Source organism: Gorilla gorilla, chromosome 2 (assembly GCF_029281585.2).
Source record: "Gorilla gorilla gorilla isolate KB3781 chromosome 2, NHGRI_mGorGor1-v2.1_pri, whole genome shotgun sequence".
Lineage (NCBI taxonomy): Eukaryota > Metazoa > Chordata > Mammalia > Primates > Hominidae > Gorilla > Gorilla gorilla.
In genome coordinates this window covers 135940795-135964350 of record NC_086017.1, presented here as the reverse complement: position 1 = coordinate 135964350, position 23556 = coordinate 135940795, and the positions used below count along the sequence as shown (strand labels likewise).

General features: G+C 39.7%; 1 protein-coding gene across 1 annotated transcript in view; it reads left to right on the top strand.

The window, feature by feature from the left end:
• The window catches only part of SLC12A8 (solute carrier family 12 member 8), a 131023-nt gene extending 107875 nt beyond the window's left edge, over positions 1–23148 (top strand). The window contains exons 11-14 of the mRNA XM_004036210.5: positions 10912–11009; positions 11555–11672; positions 17433–17493; positions 21742–23148. Coding sequence (XP_004036258.4) covers positions 10912–11009; positions 11555–11672; positions 17433–17493; positions 21742–21904 — 440 coding nt within the window. The 3' untranslated portion in view covers positions 21905–23148. The remainder of the gene's footprint in view (positions 1–10911; positions 11010–11554; positions 11673–17432; positions 17494–21741) is intronic.
• The last annotated feature ends 408 nt before the right edge of the window (positions 23149–23556 follow it).

The following is a 23556-nucleotide window of genomic DNA, read 5'->3' as shown; positions in this document are numbered from 1 at the left end:
GCTGTTTAGAAGAGCTTTGTACATTAGCAGGGCTTGTTAATTGGGGCACCTTACTGTAGAATAAGGAGGAGTGGGCTAGACTTTTTACTGGAGGACCCCCAAATGTGAATATCTAGAGGTTTTTCTCTTGGGCTTTTCAGCGTTTTCCTCTAGAGGAGAGTTCTTTAATCCCTTGCCCGAGGGACACACAGATAGGTACGGGCATTCTAGGAACAGGATGAGGTGAGTGAGTTGGAGAGGGGTCTCACTGTTTAGGGTATAGATGTTCATTTAATTCCCTGGCTTCAAGTTCCATTTCCACACTCTTTGTTGTGCCTGCTGTGCCAAGTTTAGGCACTCTCTGGCTTGATTGTTTCAAAGGAAAACCCCCTTGAGGAGGGAATTGGGCAACAGAAGGGTTGTTACTTGGCTTCATAGGCAGAGAAAAGGATCTTGGTATACAACAAATATAGACCTCCCACAGCCCCCTATACCTTACCACTGCGTGGGATGTGGTGCTTCCTGGTCCTGAAGCTGGTCTGCCAGAATGAACTAGGCTGCTCCCTGCCAGCACCCTCTCTGGAGGCCCTAGGGTTCACTCTCCTCTGCTCTGCTCAGTCTGTCACTACTGTCACCTTTCCATCTTCCAGGACTTGTTTTTATTTTTCCTCTCTCATTCTCTTGGTGTTTGTGGGTTTATGTCTGTTTCATTCCTTTTCTGTCTTCTCATTGGATTTTCAGGAGAGACGTGGACAGTCTGCAATGTTTAATCAAGGAAGTGGTCGCTGTCCAGCTGCCTAGTCTTAGAAATGTCATAGGTGTTGCTGACCATTCCCTCTCTCCCACTCCCTGCTGCCTTTACTTTGGTGCAGACCCTCATCATCTTGTACCTGGACTCTTGCTAAGTCTCCAAGACTCTCCCCCATCCCATTTCTCCTTCATGCTGCCCACTGAATGATCTTTCTAAAATAAAACTCTCATCATGTCTCTCTTACTTAAAAATGCTTGCTGGAATTTAACCCCTTCCATGTGAAGTCCCAGATAGTGTGTATGATGCAAGGTTCTTCGCAATGCAGCCCTAACCTACGTTCCTGGCCACACTTCTCATGACAACCCATGCACTGTACGTTCCACTTTCACCCAAACTGATGTCCTAAACACACCATGTTCTTTATTCCTTCCTGCCTTCATACACCCTGTTCTGTCTCCTCCGATTGCTTCACCTCCCCCTTCTCCATCTAGAAAACTCTGACGTCATTTAAAATCCATCTGACTTTTTAGACCCACTTTCACCCCTTTTGGAGAAGGATTCTCTAATGTCTTCCACTGTGCAACCATAACATTTGATTCATATTAGTAATATAAACTATTATCTCATATTTATATCACATCATATTTATATCACATTTGTTCACACATTTGTCTTTAGGTTTATTTGTCTATCTTAAGGAAATAAATATTAAACTCATTTCTTTGCCACTAGATTGTCAGATTCCTTTGTTTTCAAACTATGTCTTTTTACCTCTGTACTCATCACAATATTCCCACACAGTACACATAATGCAGCAAACACTCAGTAAAGCCTACTTGAATTGATGAGCAATTGAGCAAATATTGGCTAAAACATTGAAGCATTGATCAAATAGAAAGAGTTAAACTATTATAAGAACCTAATCGTTGACAAACCGGATGCTATAAAATAATAATAATCAAATCACAATGGAATAAATATTCCTGAAAGCGTGGATTTTAAAAATTAACTTGAGGCTGTATTTTATACCTTATGTATACAAGAATTATTTATTTACAACAGCTGTGCAAGAGAGATATTTTTAACTATGTAGACATCATCAAAGACAAGATATCTGATTAAATAGAAATAAAAAACATTTGTACAACACAGTGTCACAGAAGGAAACAATTATTCTGACAAAACACAACTGATGAAAGCATACCTTCCAAAGCGTATTATTTTTAAAAACAGGAAGGTCAAAATCCAGATTTTACTGAAAAGATGTCAGGTGAGATAAATACAAAGTTTTACATTTGAAAAATCAATGCTCACTCATTCATGTCCATTCAACAAATGAATTCTTATTGTTAAGTATTATTAGTAGCTAAAAATAGCCAGCACTTACTGAGCACATCCTATGTGCCTAGCACTGAGATTAGCATTTAATATGAGCTATTTCACTGAAGCCCAGATTTAGGCATTGTTCTGTCTTTCTACAGATGATAAAACTGAGGCTCAGAGAAGTTAAACACTTGCTCATGATAGGAGACAGTCAGAATTTGAACCCAGGTCAATCTGACTGTCAAACCTGTGCTCTTAACCACTACACAGTGTGTATGCCAACATTTGCAATGGGTATTTGTTTTGAACTAGGCCATGATATTGATTAAGTGAACACAAATTAAATCATCTTTAAGATATCATTAAGCTGGGCATGTTGGCTCATGCCTGTAATCCCAGCACTTTGGGAGGCCAAGGCAGGTGGATCACCTGAGGTCAGGAGTTCGAGACCAGCCTGACCAACACGGAGAAACCTCATCTCTACTAAAAATACAAAAATTAGCCGGGCATGGTGGCACATGCCTGTAATCCCAGCTACTTAGGAGGCTGAGGCAGGAGAATCACTTGAACCTGGGAGGTGGAGGTTGCGGTGAGTCGAGATCATGCCATTGCACTCCAGCCTGGGCAATAAGAGTGAGACTCCATTTTTAAAAAATAATAATAATAAATATATATAATTGCATATCTATTAAGCTATAAAAATTTAAATAAAAATAGCAGATTTGTGATAATTAGGTGTATGTATACATTGCTAGAGGCAACATCAATTGATTCATTCTTTCCTGTTGATTAAAGTTTTTCATCAAATTTGGGAAGTTTTTGGCTAATATTTCTTCAAATATTTTTTCTGCCCTTTCTTTTTCTCCTGTCCCTGTGGGACTTCCATTACATATTTGTTGATATACTTGACATTATCCCATTAGGCCTCTGAGACTCTCTTTCCTTTGCTTCCACCTTTCCCCCTCTGTTTTTCACTTTGGATCATTTTTGTCTTGAAGTTCACTGATTCTTTTCTCTGTCATCTCAAATCTTCTGTTGATAGCATCTAGTACATTTTTCATTTCTGTTACTGTGCTTTCTAACTGTAGAGTTTTCATTTGGTTCTTTTTTATAGTTTATATTTCTCTCTCTCTTTTTTGAAACAGAGTTTCACTCTTGTTGCCCAGGCTGGAGTGCAATGGTGTGATCTCAGCTCACTGCAACCTCCACCTCCTGGGTTCAATCGATTCTCCTGCCTCAGCCTCCTGAGTAGCTGGGATTACAGATGCCCACCACCATGCTCAGCTAATTTTTTATTTTTAGTAGAGATGGGGTTTCACCATGTTGACCAGGCTGGTCTCAAACTCCTGACCTTAGGGGATCTGCATGCCTCAGCCTCCCAAAGTGCTGGGATTACAGGCATGAGCCACCGTACCTGGCCTTTAGTTTATATTTCTCTGTTGGTATTCTTTATTTTTAAAGTCATTGTCATCCTAATTTTTTTCTCATTAACATTATAGTTTTCTTTAATTCTTTAAATATATTTTTAACAGCTGCTTTGAAGTTTGAAGTCTTTGTCTGCTAAATACAGCATATGAACCTACTCAGTTAGTTTCTTTTACTTGATATTTTTCTTTCCTGAGCATGGATCACAGTTTTCTGGGTTTTTTGCATGTCTTGTAATCTTTGGTTGAAAACTAGACAATTTAAATAATGTATTGTAGCAACTCTTTATTCTGATATATATTTCTGAGTTTTTGGTTTTTTGTTTATTTTAGTAAATTGCCTGGATTTCAACTGTGGCATCTGCCTCCCCCGTGGTGTGTGGCTGCTGATATCGTTAGTCAGCTTTTTATTCGTATGTGTTTAGCCTTGCTTCCTAGGAGTTGCCCCCTGTGTCTGCATAGCCCTTAGGCCTCTGCTCTCTGCCAGTGGATCTGTGTGTCACTTGGGAAGCATAGTCAAAACTGGATCCAATTAGTTCCCCATTCTCCTCTGGGTTTTATGTTTTCCCAGGTTCTTTCAGGCCTCCCCAGGCATTGGCATAGTTTTCTAGTCATCCAGGGAAATGTGGGGAGGTTATCTAGTCTTTCTATGGTGCTCTCATTTCCAGGATCTCCCCATTAAATTTCTGCTGGTCTTCTGCTCACCCTAGCTGGGTCTGCACTTTCAGGCTAGCAAGGATTTTCCCCATTCATTTTTCTACTGTGCTTATCATATTTAGCATATAAAGCCACAGCCTTTTGCCCTGGCTTCAAATCAACTTTGCCCCTCTGACAGCAAACTGCTGGTTTCTGACCGGCTTCGTGCTTAATGGGAGCAGCTTAGGCAAGAAGACTACAGGCTTTCATGTTTCTTACCCTCAGCTTTAGAAATTTTTGAAAAATAAATACTTCTCAATTTGTTTTCTTCATCTGGTAAATTTCTGGAGCTCTGAAGTAAGTGTTTTGGACTATTTTGTCTAGTTTTATACTTTTGTGTGTGTGTGTGTGTGTGTGTGTGTGTGTGTGCGTGTGTGTGGAGAAGATTCACTGACCTCTTCATACTGCCATGGCTAGAAGTCCCTCTGGTTCATTGTTTGTGGAGAATGATCTTTCAAGATGTAACAAGAAACACAAAACTGTTTAATTGCCCTGACTTAGTAAGTCTATTTGAGGGAACTGTTTATCAAGGAAACAACCCCAAATCAGCCAAACAACAAACCGAAAAATGTGTACAAGATTGTCATAGCTGCATTGTTTGTGCTAATGACAAATTAGAAATAACTTAAGTGCTCAGCATTTGGAAAGTGGTTAAGCAAATTATAACATCAACATGATAAAATACCACATGGACTTTAAACATGATTCTGTGTGGACTAAGGCAATATACGTTATCAGTTTATACATGCTAATTAGAACTATGTGTTTATTTATTCTGATAAAGATATGAAGTGAATTTTCACAGAGGGTTTAATATTTAAGTAATTTCTATAAAATTACTTAAATTTATTATTTAAAAATTAACATAATTGGGGTTTCCTCCTTTATGCTTAAAGTGTTTATATTTGCTGTGAACATAGGACTTAGACATATCACTAGATTTTAAAAGTCAATTTAATATTTTGCCTTATATTTGTTATGTGTAGCATTTTTAACATGCACGATGCATGCTTGTTTGTTTTATGAGTAGAGGCTTGATAAAGTAAAGTTACCTGCCTAGTTGTAACTTCCTAGTATTTCTAGCATGAGAAGCTGTCCCCTGCCCCTCTGACAAGTTTGTACGACTTGCTTTCTCCAGCAAAATCTGAGACAAGAAAAAAAATTCCTCTAGTCACTTTGGAAGAGTTTTGAAACCCTAGCTATTCAGAATTATGAATAATTGTCTATTTTACAGTACCTGTTCAAAGAGTCATTGAGCATCTTTGCATAAATTTTCCCTTACATTGCTGATATATAAAACAGCATTGTGGCTGCCTAGAGGACAAACTTTTCCTACTACTTCTGCCCAAATTCCTCAGAACACACACACATACACACACACACACACACACACACAGACACACACACAATTCCCTTTAGGTTCAGTAAAATTGAGGTTGTGTAAGATCAAGCGTTATAAAAGGGTGAGCTCTAATAGGTGACAGGTCTCAGAGAGAGGCAAAAATATAAGTTCTTAACCAATAGTGTTTCTTCTTTTTTTTTTTTTTTGAGAGAGTCTTGCTCTGTTGCCCATGCTAGAATGCAGTGGTGTGATCTTGGCTCACTGCAACCTCAGCCTCCTGGGTTTAAGCAATTCTCCTGCCTCAGCCTCCCAAGTAGCTGGGATTACAGGTGCGTTCCACCATGCCCAGCTAATTTTTTGTATTTTTTTAGTAGAGACGGGGTTTCACCATGTTGGCCAGGATGGTCTCGATCTCTTGACCTTGTGATGCACCTGCCCCTTGGCCTCCCAAAGTGCTGGGATTACAGGTGTGAGCCACTGTGCCCGGCCTAGTGTTCCTTCTTAATAACCAAGAGGGCAACTGTATTTTACTTAGCCTATGTTTGCCATTAATTAAATTGTTAAAATTAAACAATTTTTAAAATAATTATGATTGCCATTAATTAAATTGTTAAAACTATATAATTTAACATGCTGAATAGGCATAGAAGGTTTTTGCTGTTGTAGAGCTTACATTCTATTAGGGGAAGACGTGTGATAAATAAGCAAATACACACTGTGATGTCAATAAGTGATAAGTACAAAACTAAACAAATAACCAATTTAATTAAATTGTTAAAACTATACAATTTAATTAATGGCAATCATAACAGAATTATTTATTTTTTGAAAAGTAATAGAGCCATCCATTCAGATCAATCTTGCAGATTTTATTTTAATCCATAATTATTAAGGAGACTTTTACTGAGCACTTCCTATACACAAACTTCTAAATGCCTAGAGTTGGCATTTAGAATATAAAAGACGGTCCTTATCCCTGAAGGTACAGATGTAAAAAAAGATAAGCATAATACTTGGAGGCACATGATGAATGCAAACAGATGTTGAGAGGATGAAGTCTTCTCAAGGTGTAGAATGATTTATTCATTCACCCACATGTATGGAATACCTCGTACATTCCAGACACTGTCCCAAGTGCTGGGGGAACATGCTGAATAGACATAGAAGGTTTTTGCTGTTGTAGAGCTTACATTCTAGTAGGGGAAGACATATGATAAACAAGCAAATACCATACTGTGATGTCAGTAAGTGATAAGTATAATGAATAATAATAGAGTAATGGGATAAAGAGAGACCAGGGTGGGGAGGAAGATGCACTGCTTCAGGTAGGTTTATTAGAAAAGATCTCACTGGGAAGATGATATTTTAATGGAGAACTGAATTGCATGAAGCAGTGAGCCATGCAGAGAAGTAGAAGAAGAGTTCCAGGTAGAGGACCTGGCATGTAAAAAAGTCCAGGTACGAACTGGACTGGCAACTCATCAAGAATGGCAGAGGCCCAGTAGTGACTGGAGAGCAGTGAGCCAGGGAAGAGAGATGAGAGGGGTCCAGTGAGGAAAGTGGGGGGCAGTGCTGTATAGGGCCATATGGGCCATTGTGAGTGTGATGGAAGGCGCTGAAAGTTCTAGCTACAGCTACAATGTGACCAGAGTCAGTCTTTAAGAAGATCACTGGCTTTTAGAGGTAAGAGAGAGAGCCAAGGCCAATTTGGAGATATATTAATTAGGGTAGGCTAAACAAATAACCAAAAAATGTTATTTACTTGCTTTACAGTGCAAGAAGGGTGTTCCAACTCCGTGGGAGGCTCTCTTCCATGCATCCACTCAGGGATCTAGGCTCCTGCCATTTGTATGACTTCACTATGCCCTCGGACCTAGTCATGTGAAGAGTCAAGACTGAGTTACCACATTCAGATTTCAGGCAGAGGAAGGGGAAAGTGCACAGAGAAGAGGCACACATTCTCTTAAAGACCTTGGGCCAGGAGTGGCACTCACTGCTTCTGTTCACATTCTGTTGCTGAGAACTTAGTCACATGGTTACACCTAACAGTGAGAAATCCTGCGGACTGTACTCTAGCTGTGGTCTGTACCACAGGAGCCCGCTGCAGTAAATGGATGAAAGATGAAAGTGGGTTGGACTAGGATGGGAGCAATGGAGGCAGTGAGGAGTCATTGTATCCAGAATATATTCTGATAGTAGAATCAACAAGGTTTACGGATGGAATAAGTATAGGTGTGAGAGAAAGAAGGGAGTCAGGATGAATCTTACATGTTTGTGTAAATGGTGGTGTTATTTATTCAAATGAAGATTTGAGGTGAATAGATTTCTGTGTTAGTCATGTTAAGTTTAAGGTGCTTATTAGCCAACTAATGGGTGATACTGAGAAGACAATGAGCTATTCAAAACTTAAGTTCAAGGGAGAGGTCGAGGATGATGTAAACTTGGAGTCATCAATATATCAGTAGCATTTAAACCCATGAGACTAGAAGAAATCTCTTAGGAGTGGGTATACATGGAAAAAAGGAGTGCTGAAGACTGAATGTTGGAATACTCCAATATTTTCAGGCTGGAAGGAGGAGGCGAGCCAGCAAAGAAGACTGAGAGAGTGGGCAGTGACATAGAAAAATCAAGAGAGTGAGGCATCTTAGAGGATAATTGTTCCAAGAAGGAGAAAGTGATCACATGTATCAGATGCTGCCTGAAAGATCAAATGGGATGAGGGCTAGGAGTTGACCCCAGAATTTGAAAAGATTCAAATCATTGGCAACTTTGGTAAGAGTAGTTTTAGTGGAAAAGTAGATACAATCATAAGAGTGGGTTGGGGAAATAATGGGATATAGAGACTGCATAGGCAATTCTTTTGAGGAAGTTTGCTATAAGGGAGACACAGCAATAGGACAATAACTAGGGGTGACCTGTAGACGTTTGTTTAGGTGGGAGAGATGACAGTATATTTGTATTTGTTGGGAATGATTCAGTAGGGGACAGAAAAATTGATGATGTGAGAACAAAGTCCTTGAACAGGCCAAAAGGAATGGGATCCTGGCACAAGTGGAGGGATGGGCCTTAGTTAGGATCAGAGGCTGTTCATCCACCGTGAAAGGAAGGAAGGCAGAATAGAGGGTATAGATGCAAGTGAATTGGATAATTGGGTGATGAGAGAACATGAAAAGTTCTCTTTCGAGAAGAGAGCTTGTAAATTTGTTCTATCAGAGAGTAGGAGGATGAGTTGCCTAGGTATGAGGCTGCTGAGTAATTCTGAAGCATGGGAGCAGATGTGTATGTAGGTAAGAGGTTAGGGAAAGCGGGAGGTAGGTGATGGAAATCACGAACATGCTAAGGCAAATTATCTAAAGGTCCCTCTGTAGACTATGAATGGTTGGAATGAGGAACAGCAGAGCAAATGAGCTTAACATTGTTTTTAAAGGAGGTTATGGGCTGAGAGTAGATTGCTTAAAGTCATGATTTAGGAAGTGTAAGGTTACTGGTAATGACACACCGCAAGTGCAGCTAAGGGAGTTGACAGTTGGGATGACTGAAAGAAAAGATTATTAGTATGAGGATTTCAAGGAATCGAGAAGGTAGGGCTTTGGATGAGTTGTTTTTGTAGAAGTCACCAAGGATGACAATGGATGCTGATAGAGAAAAAGATGGTGAACCAGGGGCTGAAATATTTAACAAGCAAGAGAAGAATGACAAGTTGGTAAAAGACTGTAATGATGAAGGGTAGGGTGTGAAATAGTCTGATGGCGAGTGCTTCAAAGGAGCTAGGTCATAAAGCAACAGTGACCAGAGAGGATGGGAGACTTGGACTAGGAATACTTAGTGAGTTCTGCTACATGCCAAGCCCTAGGCTCAAGATGGATGTGGACCCTGCCGCCATGAAGCATATAATCCAGTGGGCATAGAAACATGTAAATAAGTTTACAACTACAAATGATGGTAAGTGCTGTGAAGGAAATGGGCCATAAGGAAATATTAATGGTATGTGGGAATATATTTAGATTTTCCTGTTGGGGCTGATTTCCCCGAGGAAGTGATAACTGAGCTGAGACCTGAGGGATGCATAGGAGTTAGATAAGCAGAGGGCTAGGGGATCCATGAGACATGGATCCCAGATAGATTCCAGGAACCAACACATCAGGAGTGGTTGAGGTGGGGAAGAACACTGGTATATGAGACAGGATTTGGACCGTAGTGAAGAAGGAAGGGCTGGGCAGAGGCACAGTCAAGAGAGTTTGGCTGAAGTGGAAATTTGATACTGGAGAACAGAGAAGGGCTATGTAGGGAGCTTTCTACTGTATTTCCTGAGCAACAAACTATGAAGGTTGAGAACACCTGAAGTTTTAGTGTTGAAATGAAGTATAAACATACTGTGAAGTTAATTCAACATATCGTTTATTTGAAACATTATTGTGGTGTTCATGGTGATTAGACCATATTGTTAAACAATCTAGATGCATTTTCATAGTTAAATTGAGCATTTCTGCAGAAATAGAAAGTCAAATGCCTCATGTTTTCACTTATAAGTGGGAGCTAAAGAATGTGTACACATTGACACAGATCGTGGAGTAATAGACATTGGAGACTTGGAAAGGTAGGAGGGTGGGATTGAGAGATGAGGAATTGCCTAATGGCTACAGTGTACACTATTTGGATGAGGCTTACACTAAAAGCCCAAACTTCACTACTCTGACATTAAAAAATTATTATCATTTTTAAATTGAGCGCTTCTGGAACCAGCTGTAAACTGAGAATGCAGAGCTGAATAGAACATGACATAGCTCTGAGAAGCCCTGTTGTGCCTGAAAGGATGAGGCAGGATCATGCATTTGTTTATTGCCAGGCCCCTTTCCCCCCAGCCATTTCAATTGCCAGAGGAAGGAATCAGAGGAGCTATTCTCCCTCCATCTTTCTCCTTCATCAGTTTCTGGTTGATACCTGAGACAGGTCTAACATGAGCTAACTTTCAGAGTCAGAAGGTAGCAAAGACCATCTCTCATTAGACAAAAGCCAACCTGCCCTAGCAGCCCCGGTGGTCACACCTGGAAGCCAAGAATACCAGATGTCTAGTTCTCCCACTCTAACACCTTACATCTGAAAAAGAGGGGAGAGCTGAGTTTCCAGTTGCCCCAGATGACATATCTGGACAGTTGTGCCTTGAGCATCAGAGGACCTTCCTCTCCACTCTGTCTCTCTCTTCTCTTTCTTTCTCAGATCCTTGGCTGGTGGGAGGCCATAAACACTTCTTTCTTCCTTCTCCAAGAGCAAGCCCTGGGAGATGTCTTTTAGGCTAAGTTACAAAATTGGGGAAGAGGAGCTCATAGGCATATTTTCCTAAAAAATAGTAGAGGGTTGATAGCAATTTGGCAGCCAAATCTTTGGCTATTTTTTAGATTTCTTCCTGAAGTCCAGGCTCCAAGAACAAGATGTCTGGAGAAGATCCACTTCTTTCTATACCCACATGTGCAACCCCTGGGTCTCCCTGTTGGGGGTGAGTAACTTCATCTTGATTTCAGTTGTTCTTGGGACAGAGTTCAGGTGGACACATGTGTGATCTTGGGCTGTGGGGGAGGAAAGATGGAGGGCCTAATTAGAAGCAATGTGATTTGCCTGTTGTATTAGAATTTAGATGAGACTACATATGGCAAGATTACATTTAATGAACCGCTTATTTTAATCAATAATTTCCTTTTTAAATAATTGTCTGTGATAACTTCTGGGTTACTAAATTTTAAGGTACGCTAAGTTATCATACTTTCATCCTAATTTGTTTCTTATAGGGAGGAATGGGACAAGGAGATAAGATAGAATATCTAGTTGATAGTTTTAATTAAAGAGTTATTTTCAGAGGATATCTGCCCAAATATCTGCTTAAGTGAGGTTTTTTGAATTCTTCATAAACTTCAATTATTCAGACTTTTACAGTGATCAGAAGTTGACGAGAGGGAGTGTTGTTGCTGAAGACATTAGCCTTGTGGCTTGCTTACCATGTAGAAAGCCATTAGGTGATTTGCTCTTCCTACTCTGTTTTCACAGGCTGTTGGGTCCCTTCTCATCATGTTTGTGATACAGTGGGTGTATACCCTGGTTAACATGGGTGTTGCTGCCATCGTGTATTTCTACATTGGCCGGGCCAGTCCAGGGCTTCACCTTGGTAAGCAGCAGAGCCATTTTGCCACTGGTTCCCTCATTCTCTCTACCATTCATTGGGAAAAAAAAGATTTTGAATATCAATTGAATGCCAACACTGATTCAGATGTGAATCCCATTTTCAAATAATTTATAGTCTAGGAGGAGAACTGTGACAAGCACATGAATGATTACCAATAAAAATAAAAACTTAGTGTGAGGTTTATAAGATATGTAGAAGTAAAAATGAATAACAACAGTCCAAGAGCTAGCAGTGAAGTGAAAGTATACTGTTGTAAGTTTCTTATACTTTGTTAAATACTATAACATCACTTGATGGCAGATTGTGGTAAGTTTAAAATGTATACTATAAACCCTAAAGCAACCTAAGATAACACAGCAGTTATAGTTAAGCCAATAAAGGAGATAAAAAGTGCGCAATCAAAATAAGGCAGAAAAAGATAATAAAGGACAAATGAGACAAACAAAAAACAAATAACAAGATGGTTTATGTATATGTAATCCCAGCCATATCAATAATCACACTAGATATGGGTGGTCTAAACACCCTAATTGAATGCCAAAGATTGTCAGATTGAATGAAAAAGCATGACCCAACTATATGCTGCCTACAAGAATCCTTCTTTATATATAAAGACACAAACATGTTAAAAGTAAAAGGAAGGAAAAAGATACATCAGGCTAACACTAATGAAAAACAAAGCAGGGTAGCTATATTAACATTAGGCAAAGTAGAGTTTGGAGAAAAGAATATTACAGTGATAAAGAGGGTGATTTCATGAAGCTGAAGGGAAAAACACATCAGGAAGACATAACAAAGCTTAACATTTATGCACTTAAAAACACAGCTTTGAAGTACACAAACCAAAACCTGATAGAACTACAGGAAGAAATAGAAAAGTTCACAACCATAGTCAGAGATTTCAATACCTCCTTCCTAATAATTGATAAATAAGTATACAATCAGTAAGTCTACAGAAGACTTGAATAACACTATCAACAAACCTGGCTTAATTGACAGTTAGAGAACATTCTACCCCAAAACAGCAGAATATATGTTCTTTTCAATTATACATGAAACATTTACCAGGAGAGACTATATTCTAGTACATAAAAAATATTTCAATAAATTTAAAAGTATTCAAGTCAATTCAAGAACAGAGTATGCTCTGTGACCAGAGGGGGGAATAATTAGAAATAAATAACAGAAAGATATCAGAAAATCCTTGAACAAGCCAGGCACAGTTGGCACACACCTGTTGTCTTAGCTACTTGGAGGGCTAAGGCAGGAGAATTGCTTGAGGCCAGGAGTTTGAGGCCAGCCTGGGCAAAATAACAAGACTCTGTCTCCTAAATTAAAAATTAAAAAAAGAAAAGAAAATCCCCAAATATTTAGAAACTAAAGAATATTACATAACCCTAATTAAAATACAGAAAATAAATAATCCATGATTCAAAGAAGAAAGCGGAGTGAAATTACAAAGTATTTTGAACTGAATAAAAGTGAAAATGGAACAGCAAAATTGTGGGATGTAGCTAAGGAAAATTTATAGCATCAAATGCTTACATTAGAAAAGAAGATCATTTGCAAATCAGTGATCCCAACATCTAACTTAAGAAACTAGAAAAAGAAGAGCAAATTAAACCCAAAGTAAGAAGAAAAAAGGAAATAATAAATCAGAATAGATCAGAGTAGAAATTAATAAAATGTAAAACAGAAAAAAATAGAGAATGCAAATGAAGCAAAAAACTGATTATGTGAGAAGATCAGTAAAATTGATAAACCTCTAGCCAGACTGATCAGAATAAAAGAAGAAGCACAAATTACCAATACCAGGAATGAGTGAGATGACATCATTAGAAATCCTATAGATATTAAAAGTGAAATAAAGAAATAATATAAACAACTTTCTCTTGATAAATTGACAACTTAGATGAATTGGACAAATTCCTTGAAAGATACAAACTTTCAAAGCTCACTCAAGAAGAAATAGATATGGGGCTATTCAGGTCATCTATTAAAGAAATTAAACTGGTCATTAAAAACCTTACCAGAGAGAAAAGCCTATGCCCAGACAGCTTTACTAATAAATTCAACCAAACATTTAAAGAAGAAAAAATACTAATTCTATACAAACTCTTTGGAAAACTATAGACTAACATATGAATATAGATGCAAAAATTCTTAACAAAATTTTAACAAATTGAATGCAATAATATGTAAAAAGAATAATACAGCATGATCAAGTGGGTTTCTTCCAGGAATGCAAGGTTCATTTAGCATTTGAAGTTAATCAATGTAATTTACCATATTTACAGATGAGAAAAGGAAAACTACAAAGCATTCCTGAAAAAAAATTAAAGAGTAAATTAAAGAAATAAATGAAGAGATATACTATGTTCGTGAATTGGAAGACTTAATATTCTTAAAATTTTAATTATCCCTCAATTTTTATATACATTTAACATAATCCCAGTCAAAAATCTCTGCTGCCTTTTTATGGAAATTGTCAATCAGATTCTAAAATATTTATATGGAAATGCAAAGGACCTAATAGCCCAACCAATTTTGTAAAAGAAGAATAAGGTTGTAAGACTTGAACTTTCTGATTTCAAGACTGATTTTAAAGCTAAAGTCATCAAGACAGTGTGATGTGGAAGAGCTAGACAAGTGAATCAATGGACAGAGTAGAGGATTTGGAAACTGACCCACACATATATGGTCAACTGATTTTTGAAAAAGATTCAAAGGTAATTCAGTGGGAGGAAAGAATAGTCTTTCAACAAATGGCACTGAAACAACCAGAAAGCCATATGCAGAAAGTAGACTTCCGCCTATATATCATACCATATAAAAATATAACTCAAAATGGATATTAGAACTAAATGTGAAACTTAAACCTATAAAATTTCTAGAAGGAAATGTAAGAGAAAAATCTTTGCGACTGTGAGTTAGCAAAGATTTCTTAGATACAACAAAAGCATGAAAACATTTATAAATTGGACTTTATCAAAATTAAGGACTTATGACCTTCAAAAAATACTTTTAAGGCTGGGTTTAATTTATAGTGACAGCAGATCAGTGGATACTTTTGAATGGGAGTGGAGTAAGGGTACATGGGAGAGAGATCTTATGAAGTGGCTTGAGGAAACTTGTGGAGGTGCTAGACATGTTCATTATCTTGCTTGTGTGTATATATATATATATATATATATATATATATATATATATATATATACATACACACACACACATCTAACCATGTGTACACTGTGAAATATATATATATATACACACACACACAGACCAAATTGTATACTTTAAATACAGACACTCTTGATTTAATGATGGGATTATGTCCTGATAAACCAATCGTAAAGAATAATTGTAAGTCATGGACTGTCTTTACATGCAGTTTGTTCTGCAGATGTACCCAGGATTTGTTTTAGTCAGGTGTGGTAAAACACACAGACCTGGAAATGACTGTCATGAAGGAGGAAGATCGTTAGAAACAGGAGGCTTGGCATGCCATGCAGGGCCATGTGGGGATGGACCAGGGTTAGTCATGGGGCAGAAGAGGAAGAGGGGAGATCATGGCCTAGAGCCTCTTTTGGGTTTTTTGTGGAAAGGAATGAGCAAGGCAGGGTAGGTACACTGTGTAAGGCTAGGATTGAATAATTCGAGTAATTTTAGCAGACTCTGGGCTACAGGGATGAACTATAGTTGTCTCGTCCTCGTGTGATTTAGGGCAGGGGTAATATTGGCTTGGTGTGGGAGAGTTTGATAAAGAACTACATTAAGGGGAAGGCCCTGGATTGGTTGGTTTTATATCAAAAGCCCACCCACTGGAGAATTGTTTGCTATTCAGTATCTAGGAATTAGCTAGACCCTCCAGGATCAAGATCCAAAATGCCAGGGCATCCAGAATATAGGAAACAAGAAAATACAGTCAATACACAGTTTATTGCATATCAATTATTCCTTAATAATAAAGCTGTTTAAAAATACATTAGAGAGCCCTTTTCAGCAAAATCCTATGATGCTCCAATTTAAAATAAAGCAACTTGTTACAACTACTAACTAAATCAAATAGCCCATAACTATTTAGGCAAACTAAAAAAAAAAAAAAAAAAAAAAAATGTTTGCCGGGCGAGGTGGCTCACACCCGTAATCCCAGCACTTTGGGAGGCCGAGGCAGGCAGATCACGAGGTCAGGAGTTCAAGACCAGCCTGACCAATATGGTGAAACCCCATCTCTACTAAAAATACAAAAATTAGCCAGGCATGGTGGCAGGTGCCGTAATCCCAGCTACTCGGGAGGCTGAGGCAGGAGAATTGCTTGAACCCAGTAGGCGGAGGTTGCAGTGAGCCGAGATCAAGCCATTGCACTCCAGCCTGGGCAACAGAGTGAGACTCCAACTCAAAAAAAAAAAAAAAGAAAAAAAGGTTCTTCAGAATTAGAATAGTCTGATGCACTTCAAACACTTTGAAAGAAATGCACTTCAAACATTTTAAGTCATGTGTGTATTAAAAATAATGATTTAGAAAACCAGTAATGTTAAGAAGAGGTCCTTATGTTAGCTGACTTCATGGATAGAATATATTTTAATTAACAGTGATTACTTCAGTGATTGCTTCTTTATTTCTCAAAAAGTAGTTTGATCTTAAGAAATTTCAATTATTTCCTAGAAATCTATTCATAGGAAAACATGAAATCAAATTTCAGGCCAATGTCCATCTAAAATTCAAATAATTTAGAATCTAAATTATCACACTTAAGTAGGGTGAGTTAATAAAATGTTTATGTTTATTTTCTTCCTTCTGACAATCTCAAAATGTATCAGAAATCTTCTCTTTGCAATTGCAAATGCAGATCTAAAATGTATCTTCCCTTTAGCCATGAGGGCCTAGATGATATTGAGGAAACACGTTATCAGCTGCATACTGTTGATATTTGTGGAGATTTTAACATAAGCCTCTTAAAATAATGCTATTTTCCTGATCATATATTGAACATTATCTAATCAATCAATTTTCAATCATATGTATGTATAATTTAGAAAAGCATTTTCTAAAATCACATTTGATTTGTTTCTCCAAAGTTATACATAATTTACTATGTGAATTTTTTTAAACCTACACCAAAGGAGGAATGGATTTTTTTCAATTGATAAACCCTATTCAAATGTGTGTGTTTGATGTCAGGATTATTTGGCTAGAATCAACAACAACGTCACTTCAAACTTCAGCTCTAACATTTCTACATGTGGAACTATTTGATTCACTTAACACCTGTTAAAAAAATTCTTAAGTGCCAGATCCTGTGAGGTACTGTGATGATTATAAGGATGAAAAAGACATGTTCCCAATTCTCAGTGTATGGTGTAGTAGAAAATTTTATAGCGTGTATTCAACACTTGTCAGTATGAATCTTAAAAAATTTATCAAAGTTTTTTAATTCTTAAGACTAAAGTTAGCAAGTCTTCTGCATTTGTCTTTATAGCACTTTATCCAGTTTTTTGGGAGTGATTTTGGAGTTTGGAAATAAACTTTTGAAGGATTCACATGAGTAAAAGTCCTTAGTAGGCTGCTGTCATGGAAGATTACAATGAATATTATTTGTTTAGACTGAAAAAGGAAAACATTTGTGTTAATTCTGTGCGTGTGTGTGTATTGGGGTTTGCATTCACCCTATTAAAACTGAGCTTCTAGATGCGTTATGTAGAACCTTCAAAAATGGTTATGTGTATGTCTTCCCTGCAGGATCAGCCTCCAACTTCAGCTTTTTCCGGTGGATGAGGTCTCTCTTGCTCCCCTCCTGCAGGTCTGTGCCAATTTGGAGCCAGTACCAGAATGGATGAGTGTCCAGAGTCCTGGGAGGTGCCAAGGGTGTCCCATTCCTGGCTGGGCTTGGGCCTGGATTGTGGCATGGGAACCTAACAACTGGGCACCTCCAGGAGACTCAGATGTTGCTCCTGCCTGCACTCCACCACACTCGGCCCCCAGATTCGGCTCATCAGAAGCTTCCTCTAGGCTCATGTCCTCTTCCCTTCTTATCCTCAGTCATCAAGAACAGAGGCTTTATTTAGAATCTGGTTGCTGGGGTGATAAGTCACTACTCTCAGTGAGTTTACAGTCTAAGACACATTCACATCAATGCATAATCACACACAAGATTAAAGCCCAAGGGAAATGTAACGCCAGGAAGCACATTCTTCCATCTGAGTCAGAGGTAGTTGACATGACTGGGTTGGGGACAGTGCAGAGGCCAAGTATAGAAATAAAGTGGAGGTCCTGGAGGATTTCTGTGGGACCTCCATGGTCAGATATACAGGAAAGGAGAAAAAAACTTTCCTGAGAAATAGAAGCCTCATAGAGAAGGTATATTTCACATGTGCCCTAATCTCACTCTTTCTCCTCCACTCTTGCAGTATCACTGCTTCTTACCTTTTAAGGCCCTGGGATTCTGGGGAATTACACCCACCCTCTGTCCCCTTTCAATATCAGTGAGGAGCTAGAGCTGCAGGCTAGGAAAATCCAGGCAGAACCCAACCGAGTGTTCATTTGGTTGCATTTTGTTGGTTTGTTTTTGAGACTCTAGATGTCCGGGTTGTACTTGCTAATATTTCCACCCTGCATGTTCAGACATTGCTAGTGGATCATGGGATCCTTTCCCATTGATCCCAGATATAACTTCATAATCCTTTTTCCCCCTCATTTTAAAAATTATGGTAAAATAGGGCTGGGCGTGGTGGCTTACGCCTGTAATCTCAGCACTTTGGGAGGCCGAGGTGGGCAGATCACCTGAGGTCAGGAGTTCAAGACCAGCCTGGCTAACATAGTGAAACCCCATCTCTACTAAAACTACAAAAATTAGTTGGGCATGGTGGCGTGCCTGTAATCCCAACTTCTAGGGAGGCTGAGGCAGGAGAATCGCTTGAACCCGAGAGGCAGAGGTTGCAGTGAGCCAGGATCGTGCCACTGAACTCCAGTCTAGTCGACAAAGTGAGACTCCATCTCAAAAAAAAAAAAAAGTGAAATACATGTAACGTGAGATGTACCATCTTAGCCATGTTTACGTGCAGTGTGCAGTTCAGTGGCATTAAGGGCATTCACATTGCTGTGCTATCATCACCATGCCCATTAAACACTCTCCATTCCCAAGAATCCTATTTAAGACAACTCTTCACAAATAATTGCCAATCTATTCAAGATGGCACAAGAAATAAAGCCTTCGTGCTGGAGCTTGGGATGACAAGAAGCAGCAGCAAGGGCTACAGACACCAGCAGGGACAGGACCCAGGGATGGAGGCTGGGGTGCATGGGGAGCACCCTGTCATCTGCTTACTTGGGCCAGCTGGGCTCAATGTCTCATGTGGAGCTGCAGAGAGGGTGAGTGATCTTTCTGCCTCTTGTCCTGTCCGATGCACAAGGTTGGGTGAGCCAGGTCACAACATTTCTTCACTGATCTCTTCTCCCCTACAACCCAGTCCTGAGAAAGAGTAGAGTTTAAATGGAAATAGATTCTGTGTAAAAGCTGCCTACAGATTCTGGAGCTGCAAGTGGTGTGTGGGTGAGACTATTTTTTTGCCTTGCCTGATTTACAGGAATATTTTTAGTCATTTCTGGTTTTAAAGTCTAAAAATGCCATGGGAGGTCACCAGTCCTTATGTTGTACTCTGAATTCCTAGGATTTCACCTTGGAGGTCACAGCAGTGCTATGTAGAAAGAAGAATGTACTAGGGGGAGATTATTCTTAGAAAAGGACAGTGCTTTGGTTGGAGTAGAATCAGTCCACACCATTCATAACACAAACACCAGGCTCTGTGGGCTGTGAGGTGGGGGGCAGAGGCCTCAGCTAAGTCAACATCAAACTTATTGGCCTTACCATGGCTGCTGGGCGATATTTTGGGATGGTTATTCAGGAGGTTGAAAGAACCAAGAAAAGCTGGGCGCAGTGGCTCACACATGTAACCCCAGGACTTTGAGAGGCTGAGGCGGGTAGATCACCTGAGGTCAGGATTTCAAGACCAGCCTGGTCAACATGGCAAAACCCTGTCACCAGGCATGTGGCAGGTGCCTATAGTCCCAGGTACTGAGGAGGCTGAGGCAGGAGAATCACTTGAACCCGGGAGGCGGAGGTTTCAGTAACCTGAGATCGCACCATTGCACTCCAGTCTGAGCAATAGAGTGAGACCTTGTCTCAAAAAAAAAGAAAAAAAAATGGTGATTTATCTTACAATAGAGATTGGTCAGATGCACTGGCTCATACCTGTAATCCCAGCACTTTGGGAGGCTGAGGCAGGCGGATCACTTAGGCCAGAAGTTCGAGACCAGCCTCAGCAACATGGCAAAACACCATCTCTACTAAAAATACAAAAGTTAGCCGGGTGTGGTGGTGCACACCTGTAATCCCAGCTACTTGGGAGGCTGAGGCATGAGAATTGCTTGAACCTGGGAGGCAGAGGTTGGAGTAAGCTGAGATCAACCACTGCACTCCAGCCTGGGCAATAGAATGAGACTCTGTCTCAAATAATTAAAATAAGATAAAAAAATAAAAATAGAGATTTGTAGCTGTGTTTCTGCTTTGTAGTTTTGAGTTCCCCTCCCAGTCCCCAACTATAACCCCCAAAATGCTTTTCAAAACCTAAGAAGAAGAAGAATGTAGGGTGTGTTTTGGCAGAAGAATTTGGCTAGGTTACTTCCTCTGTTATGCCTACAATTCCCATGAACTATGTGAAGTTGAGCCTGTCATTGAGAAGGCTTTCTTTCTTGAAGCACTAGCAACTGTCCAAATGAGGATTTGAAAGTCATTCTAGACTAGAGAGTGAAGTATTTTACTTCTCCAGACTCAGAAGAATGTAATGGTTTCACCTAAAAAATCAAATCAAAAGCGTTAGCAAAAACACTTACATGTTGACTGGTGTGACATTTTTGTCACCTCCTAACCTTTTTGGAGATTCAGCCTTTATAGAAGTTAATTCAGTTCTCAAGAACCCTCAGAGACCTATATGATTTATACATGTTCTCAACAACTGGCTGTAATGCCATAGTCATGTGATCTGAACTTCTATAGCAGGACATTTGGCCAAAGTCCGTTGAAACTTTCTGTTTAGGTTCCACAGATCAATAACATTAGATTTCTACCTTTTCGCAACTCTCAAATATATTCCATATTCAAACAATTGAACCTTACTACTCATAAAGTAGATGACTCTTTTAGAGTAAAAATTTTAAGAGGAAATCCATGTCTAAGGTATGACTTACGGACCTAACACAGACTATAGGAACTGGAAGAGACCCGGGAAGATGAGAAAATAGAGACACAAGAAGGTAAAGAGGCTTCTGGAGGCCACCTAGCTGATTAGGGACAGAGCTGTGACTGGGTCTGCCTTCCGTAGCAGCTGCCTGGGCAGCCAGCCTGAGCTTTCCTCACTCCTTTCTTCCTCTTAGCACTTTCCCTATTCATCCCTAACATTTTTCTTTCCCAGTTTATTCCAACCGAAACTGTATGCAGAGACTCCAGTGACAGTGGGATCCATATGGGACTTGCTCTTCACTTGAGGCCACCTTGGTGTCAAAAGCCTTTGCAGTCCCTCTTAGCTGCTTGCTGTGTGAGCCTTAGCTCTTGAAATCACTCCTTATTCAACTTTCTTTTCAATACACCTACGAGAATTTTCTCTTTCTGCTCTTGTCAATTTTCCAGCCTCTCCATTCCATTATTTTTCACAAAAAAAAAAGCAAAGAAAAGCTACAGAGCCCCAACATGATACCATTTGGAGGGTAAAACCTCTCTTTTTTGGTTATTTCCTATCAGGTAGGTACAGCTTTATACTTTTCTACTTAGGGAGGGTAAATATCACTCTCTCTCTCTTTTTATTTTATTTGATACTTTGTATTTCTCATGCTTTGAGTTCATATATACTTGTACATATACCTTTCAACAATTATGTTTTAAACATTTAAATACATGTGTGTTTACAAATAATTTCTTTATGCCCAGTAGACTCACCTCTACTGTTCAGTCTCTGTTCTGTCCTTCTCACCATCCTCTGTGTCTCTCTCACTGCAGGAGCTTGCGGTCCCCTCAGGAGCAGATCATCTTGGCGCCGTCCCTGGCTAAGGTTGACATGGAGATGACTCAGCTCACCCAGGAGAATGCAGACTTCGCCACTCGGGATCGCTACCACCACTCCTCCCTCATGAGCCGGGAGCAGCTGATGCCTCACTACTAGATGCAGTGCTGGGACCTTCCTCTTTTGGAGCTGTGGCATGCACAGTGGACCCAAGCCCAGGACCTTCATGGAGCTGCTTCTCCAACCTGAGAAACTCAAGACGCATCCTCCCGCTGTCACTTTGGACAATGGAAATCTACATTTTCTTTTCCCTTTTTTTTTTTTTTTTTGAGACAGAGTCTTGCCCTGTCACCCAGGCTGGAGTCCAGTGGCACAATCTTGGCTCACTGCAACCTCTGCTTCCCGAGTTCAAGCAATTCTCCTGCCTCAGCCTCCTGAGTAGCTGGGATTACAGGCATGCACCACCACACCCAGCTATTTTTTGTATTTTTACTGGAGACAGGGTTTCACCTTGTTGGCCAGGCTGGTCTCGAACTCCTGACCTCATGATCCACCTCAGCCTCCCAAAGTACTGGGATTACAGGCGTGAGCCACCATGCCTGGCCAGAAATCTATGTTTTCTTAGAACATGTGGAAGAAGGAAAAAGACAAAAAAGGAAATCTGGATTCTGAGGACCACGTCTCACCCAAGGTGACATCAGGAATGGTGCTAGCCTCTGCAACACGACACCCAGTCTGAAGAGCTCTATACAGGTACTAAGACTAGCAGGGGACACCAAGACTCTGCACAACCAGATTGCTTGTGCAGAGGGCCACAATAAGTGTATGTTTTATATTTTATTGTATTATTTATTCAAAAATAAATAATACACTCACATGTTTCCACACCCAAAAGATATATAGAGTGAAAAGTCTCCCTCCAATCCTTATTCTCCACCTGCTCACTTCCTGTCTACCCTGGCCTAGAGGTAACCACTGTTCTCATCCATACATCGAGCATTTCTTTATGGATATACAAGCAAATGGGAATGTACAGTCTCACATTCTCTCTTTATACACAAAAGTTAGCACGTTATACACATGTTCTGCACCTTGCTTTTTTCCCTTAACAATCTATCTTGGAGACATTTCATATCAATTCATATGCCATTTGTTCATTTTTTTCATTGTATAAATGTGTTATAATTTATTTCACCAGTTCCACAATGATGAGCATTTGGATTCTTTCCAATCTTTTGCAATGATAATCAGCTCTGCAGTGAATAATCTTGTACAAATGTGCAAGCATAAAGTGTATCTCTAGGATAAATTCCCAAAAGTGGAATTGCAGGATCAAAAGGTACATGCATTTGTAAAATATTATTGTTTAATGAGGGTCTTTTTAATTAAAGAATTAACATGAATTGCCTAATGGTGACTCATATTCTCAAAAGAATTTGTGGTCCTCAACTCCTGGAATGCCTTTGCAGCTGTTTTGCAGCATGAAAGGCATGAGGGGACAGGACTCTTTTGGTTTCCTTATGAGCTCTGCCTGACATTCATCACAAGCACCCAGTACCGGGGGCCGTGGCAGTAGCTTTCCCCAGAAAAGTTTAGCACTTGGCCCAGGGTCAGAGGCTTCGCCATCAAGCCATGGAGGAAAGTACTGTTGGATCACTTCTGGCTCCTTCTTCTGTAGTGGAGGTTCTCATGAATCAGTGGGCTAACAATCACCTGGGATGCTTGTCAAAAGTGCAGATTTCAGGCTGGGCTTGGTGGTTCACGCCTGTAATCCCAGCACTTTGGGAGGCTGAGACGGGTGGATCACTTGA